Source organism: Daphnia pulicaria, chromosome 6 (genome assembly GCF_021234035.1).
Source record: "Daphnia pulicaria isolate SC F1-1A chromosome 6, SC_F0-13Bv2, whole genome shotgun sequence".
In the NCBI taxonomy this organism is placed as follows: domain Eukaryota; kingdom Metazoa; phylum Arthropoda; class Branchiopoda; order Diplostraca; family Daphniidae; genus Daphnia; species Daphnia pulicaria.
The window spans coordinates 15,850,835-15,875,607 of record NC_060918.1 but is presented as its reverse complement, the minus strand read 5'-3'; the positions used below and the strand labels follow the sequence as shown (position 1 = coordinate 15,875,607).

Sequence of the window (24,773 nt, the reverse complement as noted above, 5' to 3'; positions counted from 1 at the left end):
TGCTTCGGTACATCCCTATCTGTGTTTGAAGTCGAGTAAATCGTCTCCAACCCGGAACAATAGTTGAAAGTGTTTCTGTTTTCGTCGTATCATTCCCAGCTGCAGCATAGTCACATGCTTGGGTCTTGATCAACGGTAGGTAGCGTCCGTATTCTCCAGCCGACGTCGCATAACGTAATGGCTCACATTTCCACTCTTCGTGCAGAGTCGATGTTTTCTCACTGGTTGTGATTCGTATTCCTTGATCCGTCAGTTGCATAGCTAATGGACGGTTAGGAATTAAAAGTTGAGGTTTACTATCGGCGTTCGATTCGTTGGTCTCCATTCTTTGTCAAGGCTGTGCGGGTCTGTAGCGATCCAACAACTTTGGAGGTCGACGTGCGTTGTCATGGAGTCGCCGTATTTCGTGTTGGCGTTGTCCTTGGTAACTGATACACACAGAGCACGGCACCTGATTTCCGATTCAGTCCAACGGTGGCGTGGGTCAGGCTTTTTTTTTCCCGTTGGGATGTTGACTGGCTTAGCCAATGAGTTGATGAGAAAAAAAAAAAAGGGAAACCGAACGACAACTAACAACCGTCGTAGCGTGCGGGGTTGACGGCTGAAACTGTATACACTCGCTGGCCATTCTACGTTTTCATATCTCTCCCCCGACGTCCTTTCTCTGCTGCTCTCCCCTGTGTGTGCTGTGTGTGCGCTCTGTGTGTAAAGTGTAAAAGAAAGTAAGGGAGCGTATCCGTGTGTGTCAGTTCCTCCCCTTAATCAGATGCAGCGCTCAAACAAAACAGTCCAACTATACGAGATAAGCGAACCGCATCGTCACCGGGGCCCAAGCGTCGACTTCACAGCAGTGCTGCAGCACAGCACACACATCGTTCTCGCTTTTTATCGTTGAGCCGCAAGCGGAATGTGAGGTGACCCATTCTCGGGTTTTTATTTTTTGCATTGCTTTCATCTAGTTTTCTTTTGATTCTGTGGATGCGTGCGTTCGCTTCGTTCCAGCGTTCGAAATCGGCTCTAAACAACAACAAAAAAACACACACATATTCGAATTTCACGTCGTCGAGTTGAAGAACCAACACAACTTGTCAACTTCTCTTTGCGGTGCTACACGGCAGTGACAAAACACCTACTGTTTTCGTTCTTTATATAACGTGACCAAGTGTTTGTCTGTTGGCCACCAAAGTTGCAGTAAAAGGACCGGCTTCGGGCAAGCCAGAAATCCAGGTGTGCGACCGACGTGTGGTATTACTAGTGCATCTGCAAGTGCGTCACTCTGCCTCATCCCGCCATCGCCATGTATTCCGCTTTCAAAAAGCTGCCCGATTTATCATACCGAAGCCATAAGTTTCAAACGGACGCAGACGCTAGAAGCTTCGAGTCGTTCGACATACGGCCGGCCTATCTCGACAGGGGTCCATTTCTCGACCCGTCCAAGTACGTGGCGACACCGAAATCAGTCCGCTCCGGTTCAACGGCGACGGCCATTTCGGTCAGCTGCAACACCCACAGCCGCACAATGACGTCATCGCCCTCCAATTGTGAATTATCGGTGAACGGAGTCACCGGAGTGACGGGCATTCCCAATCTCGTGGAACTGGACGACGCCTTCAACACGCTCGATCCCGGGCAGCTCTTGCGGGAGAGCGCGGCGGCCGCCACCAGGGCCGCCCTTTTGTCCGAGATGACACCGAGAGTGGCCTCATCAGTTCCTTTGGCCGATTCGATCCAGTACGCTTCGGAGAGGCGTCGCAAGTCTTCGAGCATTTTAGTCGATGATCTTCTGCAGGAAATTTATCGCCAGTCCAGCAGAAGCAATGAGGAGGAGGAGGACGACGAAGCCTTCGCAAACCCTGTGCAACTGGAAGTGTCGGCCAGCAGAGACGACCCGACCTACTGCGCACCTGGTGGTTCTCATTTCTCATCCAAGTGCAGCGAGCCTCTAAAAAAGAAAGGTGGTAACTCGAAACTGGTTCTTCTCCTCTCGTTACATATGATAGTATAGAGATATTCAGGGTATACATGCAGGCAGAGCACGTCTCTCCGCTATATGTCTGACCGTGACGCACTAATCAGCGAACCATACTATCTCTCCTCCTCTGCCTCCTCGCTACAGAGCAGCAGCATATCAGATTACATTTGACGATAAACATCCAGTCGTGGCACGTTCACACGCTTTTATTCAAGTCCCGACCGAGGCCGAGGCCTTTTGCTTTGCTCTGGCGTGCGGCGTATTCAATTCTAATCTCGCCCTCAATGTTTGCCTATATAAAGTATATGCTTTTGAGCGCTGAACTCTTACAAAACCTAGACAGCAATTTTAATCCCCTTGTGTTTTCTGACAACCTCGAACGTCGTTCACTTCCTCTTCTATAGAATAAAAGGCTCACCTCAGCTATATCTATTCATATGCACTCCCTTGTCTAACAACTGCGTTATTCATTCCTTGGGTTCGAACTATGGCGACAGTTTCTATTGGTAACTTAACGTCACTCGATAAATGGTGGCGTCAGTCAGTGTCAACATCAAAGATCATCTAAGATCGAATCAGTATATTTATTTCTAGAATTTTCCGGAATACAAACTTTGCTATGCTGCCGGAATATTGCACAGCGCTATATAGAAGAAAAAGAAAGGTTGGCATAAGGTTACCCGCATGTATTCATGAGATGACTATAGTTGATGAACGCCAAAAGCGAATCCCGTATTTCAAACCAGAGATATTTCCGTAACAGCCCTGAATAAAAAATAAGACAGAATGTCAAACTAAGCTTCTAAAATTTCTTTTAAGCTCTTTGCTTATCCCTCAATTTTTTAAAAAGCCTTAGCCGTTATTATCGAACCATCATTGATTTTCAATCATGCCTTTCCAACCTGACTGCATCTCTAAATACGCCCTCCGTAGTCCGCACCTTATACTGACTGAATGCATTTCTGTGCATACTCTATTACATTAGAGAATAGCAATCACGTCGACGAGAGTCTGCCGACTCTTTGTTCTTCCCCTAATAGTGTCTGCGCCCCTCACAGAGTATCTTGCTCTTTCAATAATAAAAATAAAAGGAGCTGTGAGATGATCACGAATTGATGAGGTACGTACGCGCGCAGTACTTGCGTCAAGAGTTGTCGCACGGGGGCTGCTGAGCTCGCTTCTTCCTTCTTCTTTGAAAGTGAAGCAGCGCTTTAGCTTTCCCGACAGATCGAACCACTATTTTCTTACTAACCGCCCCTCTTTATCAACGTGCAGCTTGCGTCATATCGATAGATGCGCTTGCATCGATCGATTTATTCACCTAGCACGCTCTTTCGCTTTTATAATTGCTGGTTAGCATTCATCATTTGCCCCCCTGCCGCCGTTGCGTTTATACTAAACACACTTTGGCACTAGCAAGAATCCATCTTTCATCGTGCGCTTTTTACGACCTTTACCCACCAGCAACCAACAAACAAGCCTATAGGGAAAAGCGCTCAAAACTAATTGGATTCAAACACTATTGCTCCGAGCGCGCGTGCGGTTCCCAATATGTGAAAAATAAATGGCCTCTCACGATAGGAGCGTTCCATTTGTCCTGTTTTTGGTTCACCTTTTTCCGCTATTCACGACTACTAGTTTATTGCATTCTCTAAAGGTCAATCCCCCTTCCCTCGTTCACTTTGCAATTTATTTGTACCTGTTATTTCTTCTTTTTTTAATTGGCTATAGTCCATGTATTTTCAAACGACACGTCGTCACTTTGTCTATAATAATATTGATCGCCCTCGTTGAACTAAATTTCCTGTTTGAACGCTACAGGTACGTGGGAATTGGAGGTGATGCGTGATCACTTGCGCGACGCATTATCGCGTGTAACCGCCTTGTTGATTCAGAATCTGACGCAACGAGATCGTCTGCTGGTGGAACGCGAGAAAAATTACGACGTCATCACCGCAATTCTTCAAGCCGCTTCACCTAAGCGAAGTAAGTAATCGGATCCTCATATCCTTTACAGCATTCAAAAGAGGGGATAACCCTAAAAGTATTACGGCACGCGCGCATCATATTATACGTGCTTAAGCGGGCGACACTTTGGGAAGATAAGAAAACAGCAAAAATTGAGGCCGAATATAAAAATATTCATGCTTTTTGGGAGAGGCTCTTGACTGTTGATTAAATGGATGAGAAAACGGTTCGTTCGGCGCCCAACGTCTTCAATTATAGCGCCAACACAATTAAGCCGCTAATGAGGACGGGAACGGATGGTTCTCGTGGTGCTGCTGATCTCTGCTCTGTGCTGTGTTACGGATCATTGCAGACAGGGACCCAACCTCAAAGGCTAAAACAAACGCAGGAAATAACCCCCCCCCCCCCCCTCCAAAACATTTGGCAACGAATTCAAGTCACATTCTGCCGGATGATGCGATTTGCGACAAATGTTACATCAATAAAAGAAAATCGAAGCTCGTCGGTTAAAAAAAAGAAAACCAAGTTGATCTCCGAGAAATTGTTTTTTGATTGGTCCCAAATGTTTGTATTTACTCGCTCAGCCCACCCCCTCACTCGCTGGATTGTTATATAGCAGCTATAGTTTCTTTTTCTTGTATGCAGTTTTGAAGGAAATAACGAGTACCGGAAGTGTTTGCGCCATGACGTGCGTGCCAGCCAATAGCCGGCTGTTTTTTTTTTTCTGTTCGTGCATATGGTCAAGCCACCCAAGTCCCTCAACAACAAAAAATCAATGGCATTCGGCGAAAATGCATGAACAGACGAACGAGGTATATAGTAGCTTATTTTAATTGATGCACGACACGATCGAATGTATTCAAGGCCTTTTTTTGACAAAGCCTCCTTCCCCCCACACTCGATCCGTTATTCAATACTTTCTTAAGGTTTCTTTCTCGTGTCGAATCGAGTTACAATATACGCCATGCGGTGCGTCCTATACTCTTAAGAATCAAGATGGAAATGAATTCCAGTGAAATGGCAATAAACGAGAGGAAACAGTAGGATGAGGAGCAGGAGCGCACCGAAGCAGGGATGACTCGAACGAGTGAATATGAAAAAGAGGAAAAAAGAATCGAGTCAGAGTATAGTCAAAGAAATAAAACAGAGCAGCTGAGCACAATCGCACGCCAGAGAAAGGATTTCTGCTCGGCTACATATGGCATATATATAGTACTCTCTAATCTCTATACAATCTCCTTTTTTCCATCTGCAGCGCATTAGTCCTACTAAATAATTTGGGAAATAAATTAATCGCAAATCTTCAAAGGAAGGTGACAACCAACGAAAGACTGCGCACTATTATATATAAGAAATGCAGCATACATCTATAATAGAACATGAATCACTCTCAACTATAACTCAATTTCTTTTAAAACATGTGCAGCCCTTTTTGCACGAATCCGCTATCGTTCGGGAGAGGAGAAGGCGAAAAGAGCGGCGTTCTGTAGGAGTAAAAGGTCGTTGTTATTGGGAACGCGCGAGACTGACGCGTGGGTGGACAGTTCATTTAAGACAATGGCACCGCGACGAAAAAGGCCCAGCAGTGCGTCGTAACCATGTGACGAGTATTACCTACCCAGTATATAGCGGGAGCAACAGAGAGGAAAAGTCTGATAATATATTACTAGGTCGTCGTGCAGTCTGATGTCAAAAACCTTATTTACAAGAATGGAGGGGTAGCAGCAGCAGCACGTCGTTATACTCGACAGCGGGGGAGGGCCATAACGGTCTATTATCCAGCGTATTGAGCGATTCCGACTAAAAAAGCAAATAGCCCAACATGATGTCCCAGCGAATTCAAACAAAAACGACGAAGATGGATCCAACCGAGTGGCAAAAAGATTTTGTTCGTGTTCGAGGGTTATGGGCGCTGCTCGTTCACAGAGATATGGTGGGCGGACATGGAGGCTGAATTTATATTATCTAACCAAAGACTCTCTCTCTCTACATATGAGCGAGCAGCGAGCTTCGTTTGCTGTGCTGTGCGGATCGATTGCGGCCGACGAATGCGCCTGCGCCGCCTCCACCAAAGCCGCGTGTAGGGCACTCGTTTACTTGGTAGCGCTAGCGACCGTCCGCCCACAGCCGTGCACACGCAGTCATCTCTCGTATACGTCGCTAATATCTTTAGATCTTTTATAAATGTCGAACGGCCAACCAGTCGTCGCTTCCTATCCATCCCGGCAGGACTTGCGCTATTTTTTGCCCCCGCCATCCATCCGATTTCTATTTTCCGAACGGCGAACAAGAACAGCATCGACTGGAGGACTCAAAAGGCTCAGCACTATTTGCCCAATCGATGCTAGCCAATGCTGCCATGGTTCTTATAAGCCTTGATTGCTAAAGTGCGTGAATTTTCCCCCGATTGCTGTGAACTCTACTCGCGTGTATATCTCTCTCCGCTGTTGCCTTTCGGGTCCCGCTGTCCGTTTTCGCAGAAGAGCAGGGGGATTTCAGAGGCCAGCCAAGTGGTTAAAGTGGTGCACTTCCCTCCTTTTTTTTTTTTTTTGCTTTTTGTCCAGCCTTTTTATTTGGTCCCTTCTTTTTGATTCGTTTATTCCTCACACAATCGACTCGTCCGTCAACCGCCTCTGTGGTCTAATCTCGACTTGGCCGCCGATTCCTGATGAACGAATTCTTCAATTCACTTCGTCGCGTACCGTCGACCAAAGGTTTCCGATTCTTTTTTTTCTTTTTTCTTTTTTCATTCGTTCATTGCTTTTGTTCCCCCCCCCCTTTTTCCGATCGGAATCCCGTCTTTTCCTCCTCCGTGACTCATCCCCACTTTTACTATGTTCTCCCTTTTCCTTATTCGCCCCTTCTTCTTCTCAAGATGCCAGGAAAACAAATAGGCGTGCTCTCCGCCACGTCCTATACTAGGCTGGCCCTTAGATATTTCTCACTTTGCGATCGCAATTTGCAATTATGTCTTTTGATTTGATTTCTTTTTTTTAAAATGGCTGTTGCTGTCGTGACGCATCTGTTCAATTTTCCTGCTCACTCACCTCGAATTTCGGGAGCACGTCGCTTCAACACCTCTTGGCGCGCCAAGTGGATGCGCAGGAGTCAATGTTGACTCGGTAATGCCATAATCAAAGTAGCTGTCACTCGCGAACGCCATATGATGCGTTCGCTCTCTTTCTCATTCAAATCCGCCTTTGGCCTTGCCTTTGGCGCTCGCGGTTGGCGAATCGTCTTCTTCTTTTCGACAAAAGGGGAAAAAGAACGATATAGGGCCAAGTGATGGTGGATGCAGATCGCTTCCCACTGAATAGAAGTTTTCTGTATATTTCGTCTTTGAAATTCTGGGTTTGATCCAATCGAAGTATCGATCAACGACCGACAAAGCTCCTGTCTTTTCACGAGTGCTCCTAGACCAGAACCGTATACCTAACAACAGTCTAGAAAGAAGTTACGCACACAAGCGTAGACCCTAAAGTAAACTATTGCCCAAAAGTGATAACGGCGAACCCAAAGTCAGCAATTGCATCCCGAAACACGTTTACTAACATGTTGGAAAGTTGGAATATCAATAAGATTTCATTCATGTGGGATCGATATTATCTACATATCCCAAGAGTATTATGGATGACGACACGCGTTTGTTGGTGCCTCGCCCTCGGTTACGACTCGCGCGGTATATTAAAAACATTAAGACAAAAATACGAGACTATAAATATAGTCGCCACTCGCCAGTATATTTATAGCTTCTTCCCGTAAGCCTTTGAGCGAAGTCTCTGCGAAAAACAAAAAAGACGCGTGAAACGCACCAGCTGCGCTATTTTGTTATCCCTCGCCAGCGTAAATTCGAAATGAAATAGTCGAGATGTGTATTTTATCAGGCTTCTGTTTCATTGGATTTGGCTTTGGTGCACTCTAGACTTTCTCTCCTCGCTTGTTGGGGTTGCGCAACGTAAAGGTCGGAATTTGCGTTCTTTTTTCCTTCGTGTGACCTTCTGCACTCGTCTCATATCTCTCAAGTATTTATGCATGCATATGTACATAAATATTTAATGTCGTTGGTTTTCCTTAATTATATCAATCTCGCCACACCTAACACGATTATATTTTCATTAGCATGTCCGCCGTCTCGGTAATACAATGCTCGCGGTTTGGGATTACCAAATACCAAAAGAGAATATACAGAAATGAAACTGAAACTCAATTTAAGCTCAATTCATAACGCAGTACGTCAAATTAAATCGAATCACGTCAAAGGATGAAGTCTTTTGTCTACATTATCCATCACTTTTGAAAAATAAACTATAATACGATCAGCGACGTGCTCAGATCAAATTCCATTTTGTTTATTTAGTTTGTCTAGATACCCATTTATTCGCATAATATCAAAATGAAATCGATACTTACGTGAATCATATAAAATAAGCGCAAAATAAGATCGTATTGAACTCTTTCAGAATTAAATTGCGTGTGTGGACGTGAACGTGAAACTTATACACCTTTCAAAAGTTTCTTTTTTCTTCTGCTTATAACAATGTGTTTTTTTAAGGGAAATCCAAGTACATTCTCTACTACTAGACTACTTGAAAATACACAAAGTTGGTTGGAGCCTAGAATAGCCTCCAATTTTGATGGTTGGTGGTTCGTGCTGAGCCGATCCTTTTCATTCTCTGTACCAAGTACCACACGTATAGAAAAGCGAAAGGAAGGGGTTGGCCGCAAATATCCCGTGGCTTCCTTCAAACTTTTCGCACAAAAATTACACGGGTGTGGCGGAGATAAATGCGACCAACTTCCATTTTCAACTCGTCAAGTTTTTCCATTGAGACATCGTTATTTATGAGTTGATGTTACTTTTACTTATTATCTTATCTAGGTCAAGATACAAAAATGCGGTTTAGCATAGATCCACCAATCAATAGCAGCTATTCCTCACCGCCCACTCTTCCTTCGCCTTGCTCCTCCTCCTCTTCACACCAAAAATCATCAGCACAGAACCAGCCGGACACTGGATGCCGAAAACCGGATTCGTCTGGATTTCAGCAATGGCACGACGCTATGCGAATGGTCGCCAGACTTCCAGGTGGAGTTCCACCTGAATTTCGCCGAAAGGTAATGTTCATACAGTAGGAAATCTATTCTGGCACATTCTCCTCTTCTCCCCTTTATAAAATTAAGTCGATATTGTCGACAAGGAGAAACGGCGGAGCATCTGATAAAACCAAATGCACTCGCAGTTTGTAGGGTGCACCCGAGCAAACAACGTTACCAGCTGACGTCTATGTTATTAGCCTAGTTTGGCTAATTGAATGAAAAACGAATAGTTGCCGGGAGATGGCCTGTGGTCACTTGCATCCAGCTCGGCTATGGCGTTGGCGTGTCTAGATATAGAATCCAAGACCGCTGTATCCAGCAGCAGGTGGCTTCGATCGATGGGTGTGCTCCTCGCCTCCTCCAGACACCCACACAGTGGCGCTTTAGACACTGCTGTGCGTTTATAGATTGGAGAGAAATGTGTTACTTATTTACTTCCCCGTATAGACATTTCCCTTCGCATTCTAACCCCAGCATGACACATTCCCGTCATTCTACGCAAGACTAATACGCTACTATACCACTGTAGTAACACACTTGCCGTACAACACTGATGCGAGTGTATATTTTTTGTTTGTTTGTTTTGTTTTTAAATTTATTTTAAATTTTTCGCTATTCTAATCCATACCTATCCTGTATCTTTTACATAATACATGTTGCCATCGGTCTTTTTGAATCGACTTTTCGCTACCCTTAGCTGTGGCTGACACTGGCAGAGCAGCATCTGTTGCGCATTGGAGTCGACTGGTCGGATGTGGAACGCAACTGCTTTAACGATCGGATCAATCCGGATGACGAGGATCTCGGCGCTCAAATTGTTCGGGTATTGAAAACATTTTTCGTTTACTGCACTTAATTTGTTAGTCTAAATAATTCTCTTAGAATGTAATATTTAATGAATGAACTTTTTTATTTAATGAATCGCAAAAATGTGTATTGTGTGCATTTCGTTTATTTAATGTAGGATCTGCATCGGACGGGATGCAGTTTATTCTGTGGAGAAGACGCCTTACCTAATCAGGTATAGTAGCTTTTATTTTGAAATATTTAAAAAATACAGTTGTTTCATTCATATTTGTAACAAATGTTTGAATGGCAGGCATTATTAAAGCGGGTGCTGTTGGCTTACGCCCGTTGGAATAAAGCAGTTGGCTATTGCCAAGGCCTCAACGTTCTGGCCGCCCTTTTGCTTGAAGTCATGAACCGCTCCGAAACCGAGAGCCTTAAAGTATGTATGGTCGAGATGACAGCAGATCAATTTTAATGCCAGATTTTGTCTGTACGTGATTTATTGCTTCATCATTTATCATTGTCACACATCATTCGGCAACTTTTAGTTATAAGTTAACGAAATTTTACTCACATTTTTTTCTTCTTCAAAATTTTCCTGTTTTAGGTGATGATCTATTTGATTGAAGGTGTCCTTCCAACTGGATATTTCGCCAACAACTTGCGTGGGCTGTCTATTGACATGGCCGTCTTCCGTGATCTTCTCCGCCAGCGGCTGCCAGCTCTATCACGGCATCTGGAGATGCTCCAGCAATCAGAGTCTTGCACTGGATCTTCGTCGTCCTACTGCATAGAGCCTCCGTTGACCAACGTATTCACCATGCAGTGGTTCTTGACTCTCTTCGCCACTTGCCTGCCCAAGGCGGCCGTCCTCCGCGTTTGGGATCTTATTCTCCTCGAAGGCAACGACATCCTGCTGCGCACCGCTCTGGCCATCTGGCAAACGCTTGCCGAGTCAGTTCTTCGTATTTATCTAATCGTACATTCACGCAAAGCAAAAATTCATTTGTATTTCCTTTGATTTGCAGACGTATACTAACAGTGAGGACGTGTGATGATTTCTATTCAATCATGGCTGTTCTGGCCCGTGAGATGCTCGAGTTTGGGTTGATGGAACCAAACCACCTGGTCCAGGTCTGTTTCATAAGGCTCTAACAAGAAAGTTTACAGTTTTGAATTAAGCAAGCAGAAACTAAATTATGCAACTCTTCCGTGCAGAGAAATATGACGATATAACAGTCATAAGAATGTTATGTTGGTTGTTGCTTATCACCAAATAAGAATTGCGGCAATATTTCTGTGTGAAAGATAATAGTAAATAATCAATGTGCGAATATTTGAATGTTTTTTTTTTTAGACAATCGTCAGCATGGCACCTTTCCCGTTCCCAGGACTGAATGAACTTCGTGATAAATACCGGTATGTAGTATATTTTACAACGGACATCTGCAACACTACTATGAAAAAAAGTTTTTCTTTGAGAGCGTGCTGGGAACCATCGTAAAATTTGTTTTCTCTACGTAAATATTTAAATAAGTTGGCACGAAACGATCGTGTTTTTTTTGTTTTTTTGTTTTTGCTTGTATTACAAATGTGCGACACTCACATGCAATATTAATGTCCCTGTGTTTCTCAGATACAACATCACGCCATGGAGCGGTGGAAGTGGTCGAGTCCGTTTATTTTACAGCGACGACGATCCGGACGGAGAAGCAGAGGAGGACGAGGACGAAGAAAAGACGAAAGCCATGAACGCTGTGGCCACTGTTTTCGGTGGTCTAATGACATCGTCAACACTATTCCGGACCACCAGCCGACGGATCACTGACATCACATTCCGAAAATCCAGTAATCCGAAGCACACGTCCTCCCCCGCGTCCTCGTCCAGCAACGAGAAGGAGAAACTCCAGCTGGACATTGCGGCCCTGAGGAAACAATACGCCAAATTACGTGAGCGTCAGAAACAGGCGCACGTCATGTTCTGGACGGTGGCGTCCAGTGCGTCCAGCAACGAACGAAAAGGATCCTCTTCGGATAACCCAGCAAGTGCTGCTTTTTCGTCGACATCGTCCGGTATCAATCCGGTCACCCACTTGTTGGCCGGCCGAAAGCCTTTGTTAACTCGCAGGCCTTCGACGTCGTCTTCGCCTTCTTCATCCTCGTCTACTTCTTCGCAGCAGGGACCAAAATTGCGACTCCCACCTCCTCGGATTCCTCCACTTGTAGGATCCACCGACGGCAAGGTACGGGTCATTTTTCCACTTGAGCAAGATTGAATGGGCTTAATAAAGAATTTTAAGGCCAGCCACTTGATCTCCTTCTTCGCACTTGGATACGCCCCCACACCCTTTGATTTGATTTGATTTTTATTGGCACCATCATACGTCACCATTCATTGTGACTATATGGCACACGCTGCGTTGCAATGATGAGCATAAAGCATTCCTTTACCTTACGATAAAAATGTGTATTTAGGAAACCACTGTAACGTATTGCGAAACGTCACCGAATAAGATGAATTTAAAAAGGGACATAATCTGTATTAATCATATTAGTTTCACGTGACTACATGTGGGGTGCGAGACTTCTCCAGCATGAGACGGGCAAATGCATTCAACAAATAATACAAATAAGGTCAGATATAGGACAGAACAGTGCATAGCCAATTGCTACCAGTGTACAGACGGGGAATAACTCCCAGCGTACTGCCTGAGGCCTCATCTCGCCTGCACAACTAGTGACAACTGACTAAGGAAATGAGTCAGAGAGACTGAGCTCAAGAAGGAGTGAGCCAACACTAGACCGACTGAACGGCCTGGCATTGACTGAAGAAGAACTGCATTGGGTGGGCTTTTATACTAGTTAAGACAGAGTCAAGAGACAAAGGCACATTATTCAAATAATAGTCGCCCTGTGTTAAGGGTACCCCCAAGTAAGTTGACGTGTGGAATGACCGCTTGTCAATACTATTCTTGGGTAGGCCTAACACTATGGGAACGTACACATTTACACACGATTTATGGGTAGCTCTAGTTCTACAGTAGCTACAGTATTACTGGCGCCGGGCGGCGTCAGGTTGCAGCATCATCAGCTGTGCGGAGCAACGCTTCGTTACACCACCAACCGTTAGATTTCCGTTCAAGATTTTCAAAATTTCCACATGAACCGAATAAAATTGGCCTGATACATTGCATCTTACTAATTTATCCATGAAAACAAAGAAATGCCCTGACATAAATTCCCTTATTTTTCATATCCGAATATTAGATAGCTTTAGTTAATTTATAGTATATAGGTTCGTACGAATTGTACAAATTTAATTTTGCAAATAGATTTATCTACCCCAATGACAAACTAGCTCGACTAGCTCTTCTCTGCCGTCTTAAATCATTGCTTTGGTTTTTTTGCTTATCTTCGGTTCGATCAATTCAATCTCTTTATTTACTGATTTATTTTTTGTGTTTTTTGTTGCTGTTTTTTCCGCTCTTTTCCACTTCGCTGGTGTTGAAACTGTGTGACGTGAATAAGTGGCGATGTCTTATGCATATTTCGTTCATTAATGCGCGCATTAATGGCCTTTCTTTTTTTAAATCTCCTTGCTTCACATCTTTTCATACTTTTTGTACATACATGGGATTCTCTTTCTCTTGTTCTTTCGGAACAAAAACCATTTGAAGTTTGACAACTTTAACATTGCCATCGTCATACCCCTTGAGTTTTTAATCGTTCGTGAGTTATAATCACCTTTTTGTCTGTATGTGAATACGTGTTTCTTTTTTAAATATGCATTATATATGTGATTATATGCGTGCCTGTCTTTGACTGGTCTTTGAATTGTCGACAATGTTACAAAAAAAAAAAATTAACAATAGAAGTTACCGTCAACCCTTAACGGCTTACTGTATAAGTAGAAATGAATTAGGGAGATAGACAAGGGATAAGGGGAACAGATGGAGTAGACTATGGCGTGCCCCATGTTTTGATAGTTGTTACACTGCCTAGTGAAAATTAGTTTACGTGCAAGAATAATGAACTTTTTAATGTTACGACATGGTTATTTTAGAGTAAAATAGATTGATCAGATCTTATGACGTCGAACAAATCATGGTGAAATAACGTTATTTACGCAATTGAATTGTAATGCCTTTATTCCTCATTTCAGTTGATTTGAAATAACATTCATCTTGTATAAATCAGTACGTTATATACTGTTACATCTATTACAAAAATGTTGTCTAACGGATCTCGTCAAAGGATTCAAAGGATCTCATCCATTCATCTCGAAATAACAAAATGTTAACAATCAAAAGTATGCCGGTATTATTTGTGATGAATGAATTTCCTGAATGCACGACTTACGACTTTTGCGTGACGATATCCGTAGCGTAGCTTGTGTCAATTTGCAATTTATTTTATCGTATTTTATTTTGTACTGGCATTTAGAATGTCCTTAAATTCATTTGATGTAGGCTAAAATACTGTTGTATTATTTTTAAACTAGGCAAATTGGTAGTTAAATAGCTAACAGCAGTAGTATTATGGAGACCATCGACAAAGATCCTTATAGTAGGCCTATATACACATAGCTGTAACCTAAAATATAGCTAGCGCCGACATTGACTGTTAATTGACACAAATCCTTAAACGTTTGTGCTTGAATTTTCATTTTTGTCACAATTTAAGGCAAAGCTTGGAATTTTTCTTTTGCACGAATATCCCGGAATTGTTCATCATTTTTTAATTAGAATATTTTATTATGACTTTATTACACAGCTTGCGCAGAGTTGTTTTATTTTAAATTCTTCGGTACTTCTGACCAATTACTCAATTAGCTACCAGTTTTAGAATAGGCTTGCATCTCATTATTGGTTGCTGACATGCTTATTTATTAGATTTTGTTTTTCTATTTTTTCTCATTGCATCTGAAATATAATGTATAGGCTTATTTTTCGGCCCCAACGACGCCTTCCGACAAGTCCGACAATGAACCCACGTTCGAGAGTGTCAGAACTGGCCAAGTCAATCCGTCCAAAGATCCCAGCAAACAGCGGCAGCAACATCAGCAACAACGTCGTAACAGCGGATGCGCGACGTCAACGCCATCGAATGACGTCCGGCAACAATACATGGCGGCACCCTCATTGTCCCAATCCGGAACGACAGCGTCAACGCGAGGACTGGCAATAACTGTCAACCGTTCAAGACTGGTTCAGGAGCTGCTCGAACAAAATTCTGCCATGCTATTGAAACTGAAAGATCGTCCGGAAGTGATGACGACGAGCGAGCCGTCGTCAGCAGTTCCAATGGGTGACGCCAGTGAAACGGTCGTCAATGAAGGGAATCAGCAGCAACAGCAGCCAGGCTCCGTGGTAAACAGTAAAGGAGCTAGTCCCATCCATCGCAATCCGTTTCCGAGAAATCTGGTCAGACCGCCGAAAGACGTCGTCGTTAAATTAGGTCTATACAGCTCTTCGCAGAAATTTTAATGTCTAAAATTATCCGTGGCAGTTTAACAGTGTTTTCGATATGAAATGAATATCAAAATGGATTCAATTTAAGTATGACTGCGTCGACTGAATTTTCACAAATGCTTACATCACGATATTTTTGTTTTCAAATTGTTATCGACCTCTGTCGACATATGAAAAAAGAATAGGCCAAAATAAATTTGATGCGTAGCATTTCTATGATTCTATTGTTTCACTTTATTTGTTGCAGATCGACTACGTAGTAAATGAAAGATTTAATTTTTCATTTGACAACCGACTAGAAATCGTTAAATTAAGGATGGGCAGCGGCCCAGGCGGGTATAGCTCGGACTCTCACCTCAGGGGGGTTTTTGAAGAACTGACTCTTTAGTTCCACAAATGTGAGCAGGAATTCTTGGTCTCATGTTGTAAAATAAATTGCTTGTTAGAAAGCGAATATTTTCGATCGGGAATTCACTTAACTCTGCCGTTTTGTAATTTTTAACAAATTTCATATGCTAATGAAAAGCGATTTTTAATCAGCGTCGCATTTTTATTTTATTTTCTTTCATCTCTAGAAAAGTTAGGCAAAAGCATTCTAAATTTCTAAATTATTCTGTGTCTTGTTTGTGAAACTTCCTCATACTAACTGTCTAGAGCGGAATTTCATCTAGACTTATTGTGTTAGTGACAAAAAAAAACAAATCGACTCGATTAAAAATGGGAACGTAATGTAATACACATGGTTATTTATTATTTTGAGTAGTTCTTGGATGAAAAAAAAATATATTTTCGGTTCCCAACATTTTCAGGATAACAACCATATGTATCCAGCACACAGATGGCACCAAGCCGGCAACCACCTAAAGCACCAGCAATAAGTTTTTGAATGCAGATACTTAGTGGCCTTATTTGGTTATATTCCTGTGTTGGAGCTAGTCACACGCAAAGTCCGCGCGTGTCGCAATTTTGGTGTAATTTTGTTAGAGTATAGGTCATATTGTTTAAGAGGGATGACCTGGTCATCCCTCATTAAAATATTAAAAAACAGCTTATTTTCACAAAAGTGGACAATTTTTCCTATTCCTGCTTCGTCGTTTCTGAAACACCAAACGTAACACACAAACGAGTGGTCTTTGAGTAAGATTAAATGTATTATCATTTCCAAAAACGTAATAAATATAATATAGATAGAAGAGTATAAAATTGCTGTCAAATGTAAAGAATATATTGTCATTGTAGTACATAAAATGGAAACGACTAGTTTGGAATTTACTTGACTATCAGTGACTATAGGTTTTTCACACAGGTTTTTCATCGTCGTTATTAAAAAACGCATTATGCGTAGCAATACAAAATGTGCAAATATTTTTTTAAATATTTCGAATAAGAAATTTGACTGAATTCTTGTCGGAGGAAATCCCATTCTCTTTGAATTGAAGAGAAATATAAAAATGTTTTTTATTTTCTTTAACTATTTAAGAAATCGCTTCGAGTCCTGTCTTCGATCATGGACTTTCTTGACTGTTAACTTTTCCGTCCACTCCATGAATCCGTATTCTTTGAAGGACACAACTCCAGCAACTTTAAATGGGACATGCAGTCAACAAAAGCACCGATAGAAGATAGCCTCTACTTAGGCTAAATACAAAATATACGTAGGTTTATCGCTTCATAATTAGTACAAAAGGAACGGATAGCTCGAGCCTCAAAACCGCTCAAAACGTTAGGTGACGCATTACGGCCATGGCATTGGCACATTACCCAGTGTAGCCTGCTTGTTTTATCAAAATGACCTAGATTTTAATTCGCCTAAAAATCATTTCAAATGTTTGATCATTAGTCTGGCGGCCGTATGGACCCCGTCCGATGAGAGTTGCTGGAACGGCTGTTGGTCACCATCAATTGTAAAAGCGTCGTATTGGATTGTTTTTAGACAAAGAAAACCAGCCTTAAGGAAAGCGCGAGCCGAAAATTCACTCGTCGCCTCCGAGATTATCAAAGAATAGCCCAACGTTTTAGTCAATTCCTCCGTCAACTGAATCAATTTTTGAGCCAGTCCCCGTCCGCCAAAACGTGGATTAACACAGAGCATTTGGCAGGAAACCAGCGATTCGACTTGATAGCCGTTGAAAACATCTTCGCCGGAGACCAATTCATCTAGTACGCGAGTGATCATCCACATGTTGGGCTGCGAGTCGCGTTCGACGAACGTGAAGATGTTGACATCTTCTGGATCGTTTACTTTCCGCTCAACGTCATTTAGGCAAACGGCTACAATTTCACCTTGATTGTCAACCGTCGAGTCTTCGCTATCGAGGGATCGTAGTCGGACAACAATCTAACACAGAAATTTGCATCAGAATAATTTCCAGTAAAACGTATAATAACGGATAAAAGCTCAAACCGACAATCCTTCGCGTATCTCGTGCTCCAGCATTTTGGAAAGCCAAGGGCGGACTTCCTTGTTGGGGTCGAGTTTAAGCGACTGGCCGAGTGGTTCTTCGGCGAAGAAATATTTGAGCAGGAACTCGGCGACTTGTTCGACGTTTTCCTTTTGGATTGTGCGGAAGTAGAAATCGGGCAAATCAGAGTCGTGGTGGATCCAATTCAGCGTCGAATCTGCTCTCGCTGCCGTTCCCTTCATCTTGTGATCGCAATTCGGATTCGGTTGCTTTTTCAATATTCCTTTAGAGATAACAGTGATTATGTAGCATGAGTCTAACCTTGAGTCTAACCTAGAAGATTCTACATTGTCGGCAACTTTATTTACATCTTGTAACCTAAACCTGAAAGTCGCTCGAAATCTTTAGCCAAAGTTTTTACATCAGGTTGATGTAAACGGGTGTAAACGACAAAGTATGAATTTGGCTTTAAATCTCACCTGCAAGTTACAAACAAATTATTTACTACCAATATTTTACATTGCAAAAATTTAGCCCATTATCATTTAAACAGTTTTATTTAGTGGCGGTTTATTTTCAGTAACTAGATATGTAATAAGACGTTTCTCACTTGACGCAAACAATGTGGGTCAAAATGGAGCATCTAGTCGAAACACACCCATTGTTCAATATAGCGCAAATATTATGTTGGGAGGAATTCTTTTGTTTTCCTTTACTCCTGACTGGAATTGAAAAATTCTTTTCCTTCTCCCTTTTTTTTCGGTTGGAATCCACTTACCGCGTACCAATAAGTGACAAAGCGCCACTGCTGCAATGCACGGCGACAGATTTTGTCACGGGCGTCGCCTCAATCAGCGATTGCAAACTGCCATTGTTCCACTTTTTCTACAGTCCCTCTTTTCTCCAGTGACATTAAAAGCTGCTACTCACCTTGATGCTTGCAGCCATAAAGTGATGTATTGATCTAAAGCGCGTTTCTTTCGCCTCTTGTGTCCACTGGCTCTCCTCTTAAAAGGCCAACACACGTCGACTAGCCTCGTTTTCTTTTCCTATTTCCTTGGGACTACTGGTTGTCGAATATCACCAAATTAGTTGAACATCTGCACTTCTTGTGACGATCCGTGCTGGGCGCTCTTTAAATCCTATACGGTATATTCCTTTCTAGCTATTTTTCGCCTAACCGTTGGCAGAACTAAATAGTCTGTGTAGTAATATAGGCCTATATAAGCCTATAATAGTAAAGAGCTACTATAAACTCCCTGGCTGCTGCAGCTTTTTGGGCTATAGATATATAGGACCTATATAGTGCTAGATGTTGACTGGTCGGAGAGCTGAGAACTATTATTCAATTCTTGGCGAACGCAAGTCTATATCATCAAATGCTGGGAGGATAACAAAAATTCGAGGCTCTTTGTTGGGAGTGAGAGAGAGAGCGAGATGTGCTTGGTGTGCGTTTCCCGTGTTGCGCAGCGAGAAAAACTCAAGTTGGCTTCGGCGAAACGTTTCTCCTCCGATACACTGTATTCCGTATTCCTTTATTGTGCGTCCCAGCAGTTTGTTCTTCTCTTTTCGTCCATACTCCCCTTTTCCCTGTTTCTTTCTTTCTTTTTTCTTTCTTTTTTCCCTGTCGCATAATTGAAGGATGCACGGAGAGAACTGTCGAACCATTTGACTAGAAGAAGAAGAGACATTGGGGAAAATGTCATCTGCAGAGGAAGCACTTATTGGTGAGTCGACTGCGCTATTGCTGCTGCTGCTGCCTTGCGTGTTGCGAGACTACACAATGCATCGAGCATCCAGCTACGAGATTGGCGCACTCAATCCACCATATCAGACGTTATAAGTCGTCTGCAGCATGCGCAGACCAGATCTATTACCTACTGCTTTCCTCGATAACAATAAAAAGCCAAGATGACAATTCCCGTATTCTGTCCGCTGCTGCGTCCTCCCCTGAGATGGCCGTCATCCAGCCAGCAATTCTATAAGCTGACATCACGCTAAGAAATTCTTTGTGCTTTATGCAAGGCTTTATGCTCCACGGTGAGCAAAGCCAAACATTCGGAAGGGATGCGCGGTGTTCCGAGATATACAGTACCGTACTTAGTGCTCTTAATGGCTCTCCTCGTCGACGATAGATAGAAATGATCAAGATTTCCCTGGCGACTTCATATTCATAAGACAGCATCCTCATTATCGCGATGGAGAGACATTGATCAAATGAATTGACAACAGACGGAAGAATACAATGATGACGCCACAGACGGTGAACGAGCCAAGGATGTCGGTCATTGGGTTTCCTTTTATTCTGTCTATATTTTGAGTGATGATGATTGAAAGAACGACTGTTTGGTGGCTAGCTGTCGGACTAGAGTGAATTTCTTGCTTCCGTCAAAGTGTGCCGTTTGCAGAAATGGGAAGAAGAAGGTGGATGAACAAGACTTTAGTCCTTTATTTCGCGCTTTTGCTTACACTACTGAGTTCTCTTCCCTGTCTATTGATTATCGGTTTCTTCTTGCCGCCTATGGGATTTTGATTCAGCCATCCACTGACTCTAGTTTTTTTTTCCCCTGTTTGGGCTCTCCCGCGCGCTTTCGTAGTTTCCTTGTTCCTCTTCCTATTCCTTGTTTCCCTTGCACCCTTTTATTCCCGTTTCCTTATTTCCCTCCTTTTCAATCCCCATTTCCTAGTTGTTCTTTTGAGAGTGAGAGAAAAAAAGAAAACGATTGCCAAAGCTTTTTTCTCTGGCGCTCGGGGAGCGCGTTTTGTACATCAAGCAATTGCACGAAAAGCCCGTCGGACGTACCATCTAGTGATGATGATGGTATGGCTGCTGGTGCCGTTGCCGTTGCCGTTGCCGATGAGCGTGACGGAAGGAACCACGGGCAACAGTGTGAAGCAAATAGACTGCTGATCCATTTACCAGTTTCGGCGAAAATCAGCCACTCTTTATCACCTTTCTTCATGGCTGGTGACGATGTTATTCACGAGAGCGTAGAGTTTGAAATCTTTGACACGACACGGATACTATTGTCAAGGGGGTAGAGTGTCGTCGCAGATTGCACGAGAGGAAAATCAAAACAGAATCACTACCCACTAATGGAGAAATATTCACAGAGACGCGGCTTCTGTAACGGCAGCGAGAATGCTCCTACTAGACATGTCCTACTACTACAGAGTACAGACAGAGCAAGACGATCTCCATGCGACCTCACCAAACTTGGATCTCCAAGTCACGTGACGACTATCGACTTGATTCTAGCAGACGGCCCGTTTACATGGTAACATTATCTGCTCTTCCTGACGGGATCCTACCGGCACTGCCGCACTTGCGCACTGCTGATATAGGATGTCGTTCATCGGAAATCGGCCGAGTTTTGTGCAGTGTGAAGTCCAAATTCTTACAGGACTTCAGACTTGAGAGTAGTATTTTTTTTCTACTTAGGTTTTCCAACAAAGTGACTGCCTTGATAAATCATTAACAAATGATAAATCCGGATCAATTTCGTTTGATTGGGTTATCCTGCAGAGCTCTTTTGTCTACTCTCTACTCCTATAGGCTACCTTCTACCCTCCTATATACTTTTTTCTTCTCCTATACTTTTTGCCTTAATTTTTAACACTTTTTACTTTCACCAATAATTTTTTGCCTTCACCAATACTTTTTTCCCTTCTACAATACTTTTTCCTTCTCCTATGCATTTTTTCTTTCTTTCCATTTCTTTTTATTTCCTTCTACCTTTTTTTCCCTCTCCTAGACTTTTTTGCCTTCTCCAATACTTTTTCCTTCTCCTATACCTTTTTTTTTCTTTTCCCTTCTATTTATTTCCGTCTACTTTTTTCCCTTCTCTTTAGCTCTTTTGCCTTCTCCTATACTTTTTTGCCTTCTTTTAGCTCTTTTTCCCTTCTCTTTAATTTTTTTCCTTCTCCTATACCGTTTTTCCTCTTCTATACTTTTTGCCTTCTCCTATATTTTTTGCCTTCTCCTATACTTTTTTGCCTTCTCTCTAGGAAGGGGGTGTCGATGTAACTTTGGTCGCGCTGTAACTATTCATTTCCTTCTCCTATTATTTTGTTCCTTCTCCTATACCTTTGTGCCTTTTCCTATCACTTTTTTCCTTCTCTTTAACACTTTTTTCCTTCACCTTCACCGCCTTCACTCTTTTGGTGACAAAACTTCAACCGATCACAGCTCCGTCAATTATGCACTCTATTTATTAGGAACCAAAAGGGCAATATATTCATCTTTGAATTTGCGATATAATTTTCTGTACAGATATAATATGTTTCGAATTCAAGCGAAAAAAAATTCAAACTAAAGAAAAAAAGTTTCAAAACAAATCCAAATAAAAGTAATAGAACCCATAAATTAATTGTCATGAATAATTTTCAAATTTGCGTTTTTTCCCGCGGCTGACAATGAAACTGGTATCCTACTTTCAAAATCGTCGTCAGAACAATCACCACTAACGTCATATAGTCTGGGAGCTGGGCGACCAAAAAATGTTTTTTCTTTAGCAAAAGGTTCGAAGCTAAAATATGGTTAGGTTGTCATGACACACACGAAAAGCCAAGTCTGTCGACTGGCGGCCGGGGCGTTCAAGCGTGACGCGATCCCGAAGTCGGCGGGAACCGTAAAAAAATCAACTTTGTTATTAGCAAGCCCAAATTTTCCCTAGAAAGCAAGTTAACATTATGTTGATCAATAATCCCGCAAGACAGACGTCAAATTACAGGACTATAATACCAACAGACCATCTTAAAAATTAATAAAACCGTAAATTTTTTCATTTTAGTTTAGAAAATTCAATTTTTACATTAAAAAATAGAGCAACATTTGATTTATAATAATCCCGGTAGACAGACGTCGATATCTGAGCCCTTGGGGGCACCAGACGTCGGTGTGTAACGGTTTTTCACGAAGTTTCAGTCGTTATTTGATACCGGCAACGCTGTTTCGGATACCGGCAATGCTGTATCAAAGGCGCTTATTTTTAAATAGCTTGCGTTTTTGGAGGATAATAATGACTAGAAATTCATTAAAACTGGTTGTTTAACGCTTACAAATTAGTTGAGTTATTGGATTACATGTTTAATTAATAATTAGCTGCTAAGGCAGCATAAAAACGATGATGACACTTTTCCCTTGCAAAATGGGTTTGCCAATTAAATCAATTATAGCTGAACACTGTTTTGTAACATTTTCATCAACAACGTGTTTCTACAGCAACATACAAAAAAAAACCATTTTCAGCGTTTAACAAATTAAAGCAAAGCCTAAAACTCCTAACTACAAACATAACTAACTTACACATTGGCGACAATTGTCGCACTCAGCTTTTCTGTCGCAAACTTTCTTGTTACAACTTTCAACAGCGCGCCTTGAAAAGATCCGCTCCAGCAGTCAAATTTTTTTTGTTCACCACACGTTATTATCTTTTGTGATTCCAAGCAAATAGAAAATAGCTAAATACACCAACCAAAACCATCACTTTTTCTTCTCCTGGCAGTCAACGACAAAAAGACGTAACCTATCTTGCTAAAACACGTAGATTTTTTGATTCCCTAACAATACCTTTTTATTAAGCAGTTATTAATGTTTAGTAAGCTTGAAAACAACATTCTTATTGTAATAAACTTCGATACAGAGAGGGTTGCTTTAAAACAATAAGAAATAAGAAAGAGAAATAATGATTAAACTAAAGCCTCAGGGAAATATATATATACATATACTGAAATGTTCATCATCATTTTCCATCGAGACTCTCCCATCGGCATGTTATCCCAGAAAGAATTTCAATTCTTCAAGTAAACCTTTTTAAAAATTTCATTTCATTTCTTTAAACAAAATTATTCATACAACAAACATTAAAACAACAGACTGAATTATTTGTTTTTATTTAATCCCATGTTAACTGAGAAATCGAAAATACAGAAAAGAAAAGTTATTGTGTTTGATCTTCGACTTGTTGACGAGCTTCAGCAACATCTTTGTTTGTGAAAGTCTTCCATGCTCCGCCACATGTGCGTTCGGTATCTGAAATGTTCATCATCATTTTCAATCGAGACTCTCCCATTGGCATGTTATCCCAGTAAGAAATTCAATCCTTCAAGTAAACCTTTTTAAAAATTTAATTTCATTTGTTTAAACAAAATTATTCAATACAACAAACATTAAACGAGGGGGCGCCAACTCCAAAAAGTGAAACAAAAAAGACAAAAAAAGTGAAGGTTATGTCACAAAAGAAATTTTTTAGGGGGGAGAGGGCAAAAATGGAAATAGCAAACGGGTAAAGTGACAAAGAAAGAGGGAAGGTAATTTTTTTTCTACAAAAAAAGAGGAAAAGAAATTTACTTTGGGTTAAAAGTTTTTTTCTTTGGTGAAAATGTTAAAAACATGATGAAGCCAAAGGCGATTTCGATCCTAGTGCCACCGCGCGCCACACTCAAAATTAACTTAGTTACATTTTGTTTCACACCTGTCGATGTTGTGCGCGTATGCTATTCTAATCATGGATAAAATACAGTGCCCTTTTTAGCTTTTACGGCGATATGATGTAAACATATCTCCCAGAATAGTGTCGTTATTAAAAGAAGTTGATGTCGATAGTCTAAGATCTATTTCTCAACTTGATTCACCAGACAAATTAGTTGGCTTACAAGAAGCCATTCGGGAATCGCTGAGTGAGCCAGGGCGTTTTAAAAACGAAGAAGAAAAGCATGTGTTGTTATAGGTGATAAATTTGCGAGTGCTCCATCAACATTCAAATTCTCTTTTGGTGAGAAACTAATGCTGAACGATGCCATTAATATGGAAAAACATATTTTACTTGAGTACTCTAAACAGTACAACTTTCTTCGCCAGACAGAAAAGCGTAAGACCTCGGCCAACACTACTGGTTCGCTTATAAAGAGACCCCGTTTTGACTATGTGCGTTCGGCCGGTGAGAAATCGGCAATTTCAGATGAGGTAGAGTGTGTTGCTTCAACCTCAACCACAACGACTAAAGATCCTGCTACTACGGCCTCAACTATAAATGAAACTGAGAACTCTGCCGCTCTTGTTCCCCTAACTAG

At 41.9% G+C, this 24,773-nt stretch overlaps 2 protein-coding genes across 3 annotated transcripts; one reads left to right on the top strand and one right to left on the bottom strand.

Moving 5' to 3' along the window:
- The first annotated feature begins 608 nt into the window (after positions 1 to 608).
- Positions 609 to 15,525, top strand: LOC124343455 (TBC1 domain family member 30-like). 2 transcript variants are annotated; one of them, XM_046796769.1, is made up of 11 exons: positions 609 to 1,955; positions 3,794 to 3,958; positions 8,820 to 9,055; positions 9,735 to 9,860; positions 10,002 to 10,058; positions 10,137 to 10,265; positions 10,434 to 10,780; positions 10,855 to 10,960; positions 11,184 to 11,245; positions 11,463 to 12,069; positions 14,767 to 15,525. In XM_046796769.1, exons 1-11 carry the CDS (start codon positions 1,298 to 1,300, stop codon positions 15,310 to 15,312), a joined length of 3,039 nt encoding a protein of 1,012 aa, XP_046652725.1. In that variant the 5' UTR covers positions 609 to 1,297; the 3' UTR covers positions 15,313 to 15,525. The 2 variants fall into 2 exon arrangements, with proteins under 2 accessions (XP_046652725.1, XP_046652726.1); XM_046796770.1 differs by lacking the exons at positions 609 to 1,955; positions 3,794 to 3,958 and adding an exon at positions 6,065 to 6,654 and having other exon boundaries at positions 14,767 to 15,524.
- Positions 15,526 to 16,427: 902 nt separating this feature from the next.
- Positions 16,428 to 20,921, bottom strand: LOC124343470. The gene is made up of 3 exons (XM_046796795.1): positions 20,503 to 20,921; positions 17,702 to 17,982; positions 16,428 to 17,635 (listed from the first exon to the last, which is right to left on the bottom strand). The coding sequence occupies exons 1-3, from the start codon at positions 20,660 to 20,662 to the stop codon at positions 17,114 to 17,116; spliced, it is 963 nt and encodes a 320-aa protein (XP_046652751.1). The 5' UTR covers positions 20,663 to 20,921; the 3' UTR covers positions 16,428 to 17,113.
- Between the last annotated feature and the right edge of the window lie 3,852 nt (positions 20,922 to 24,773).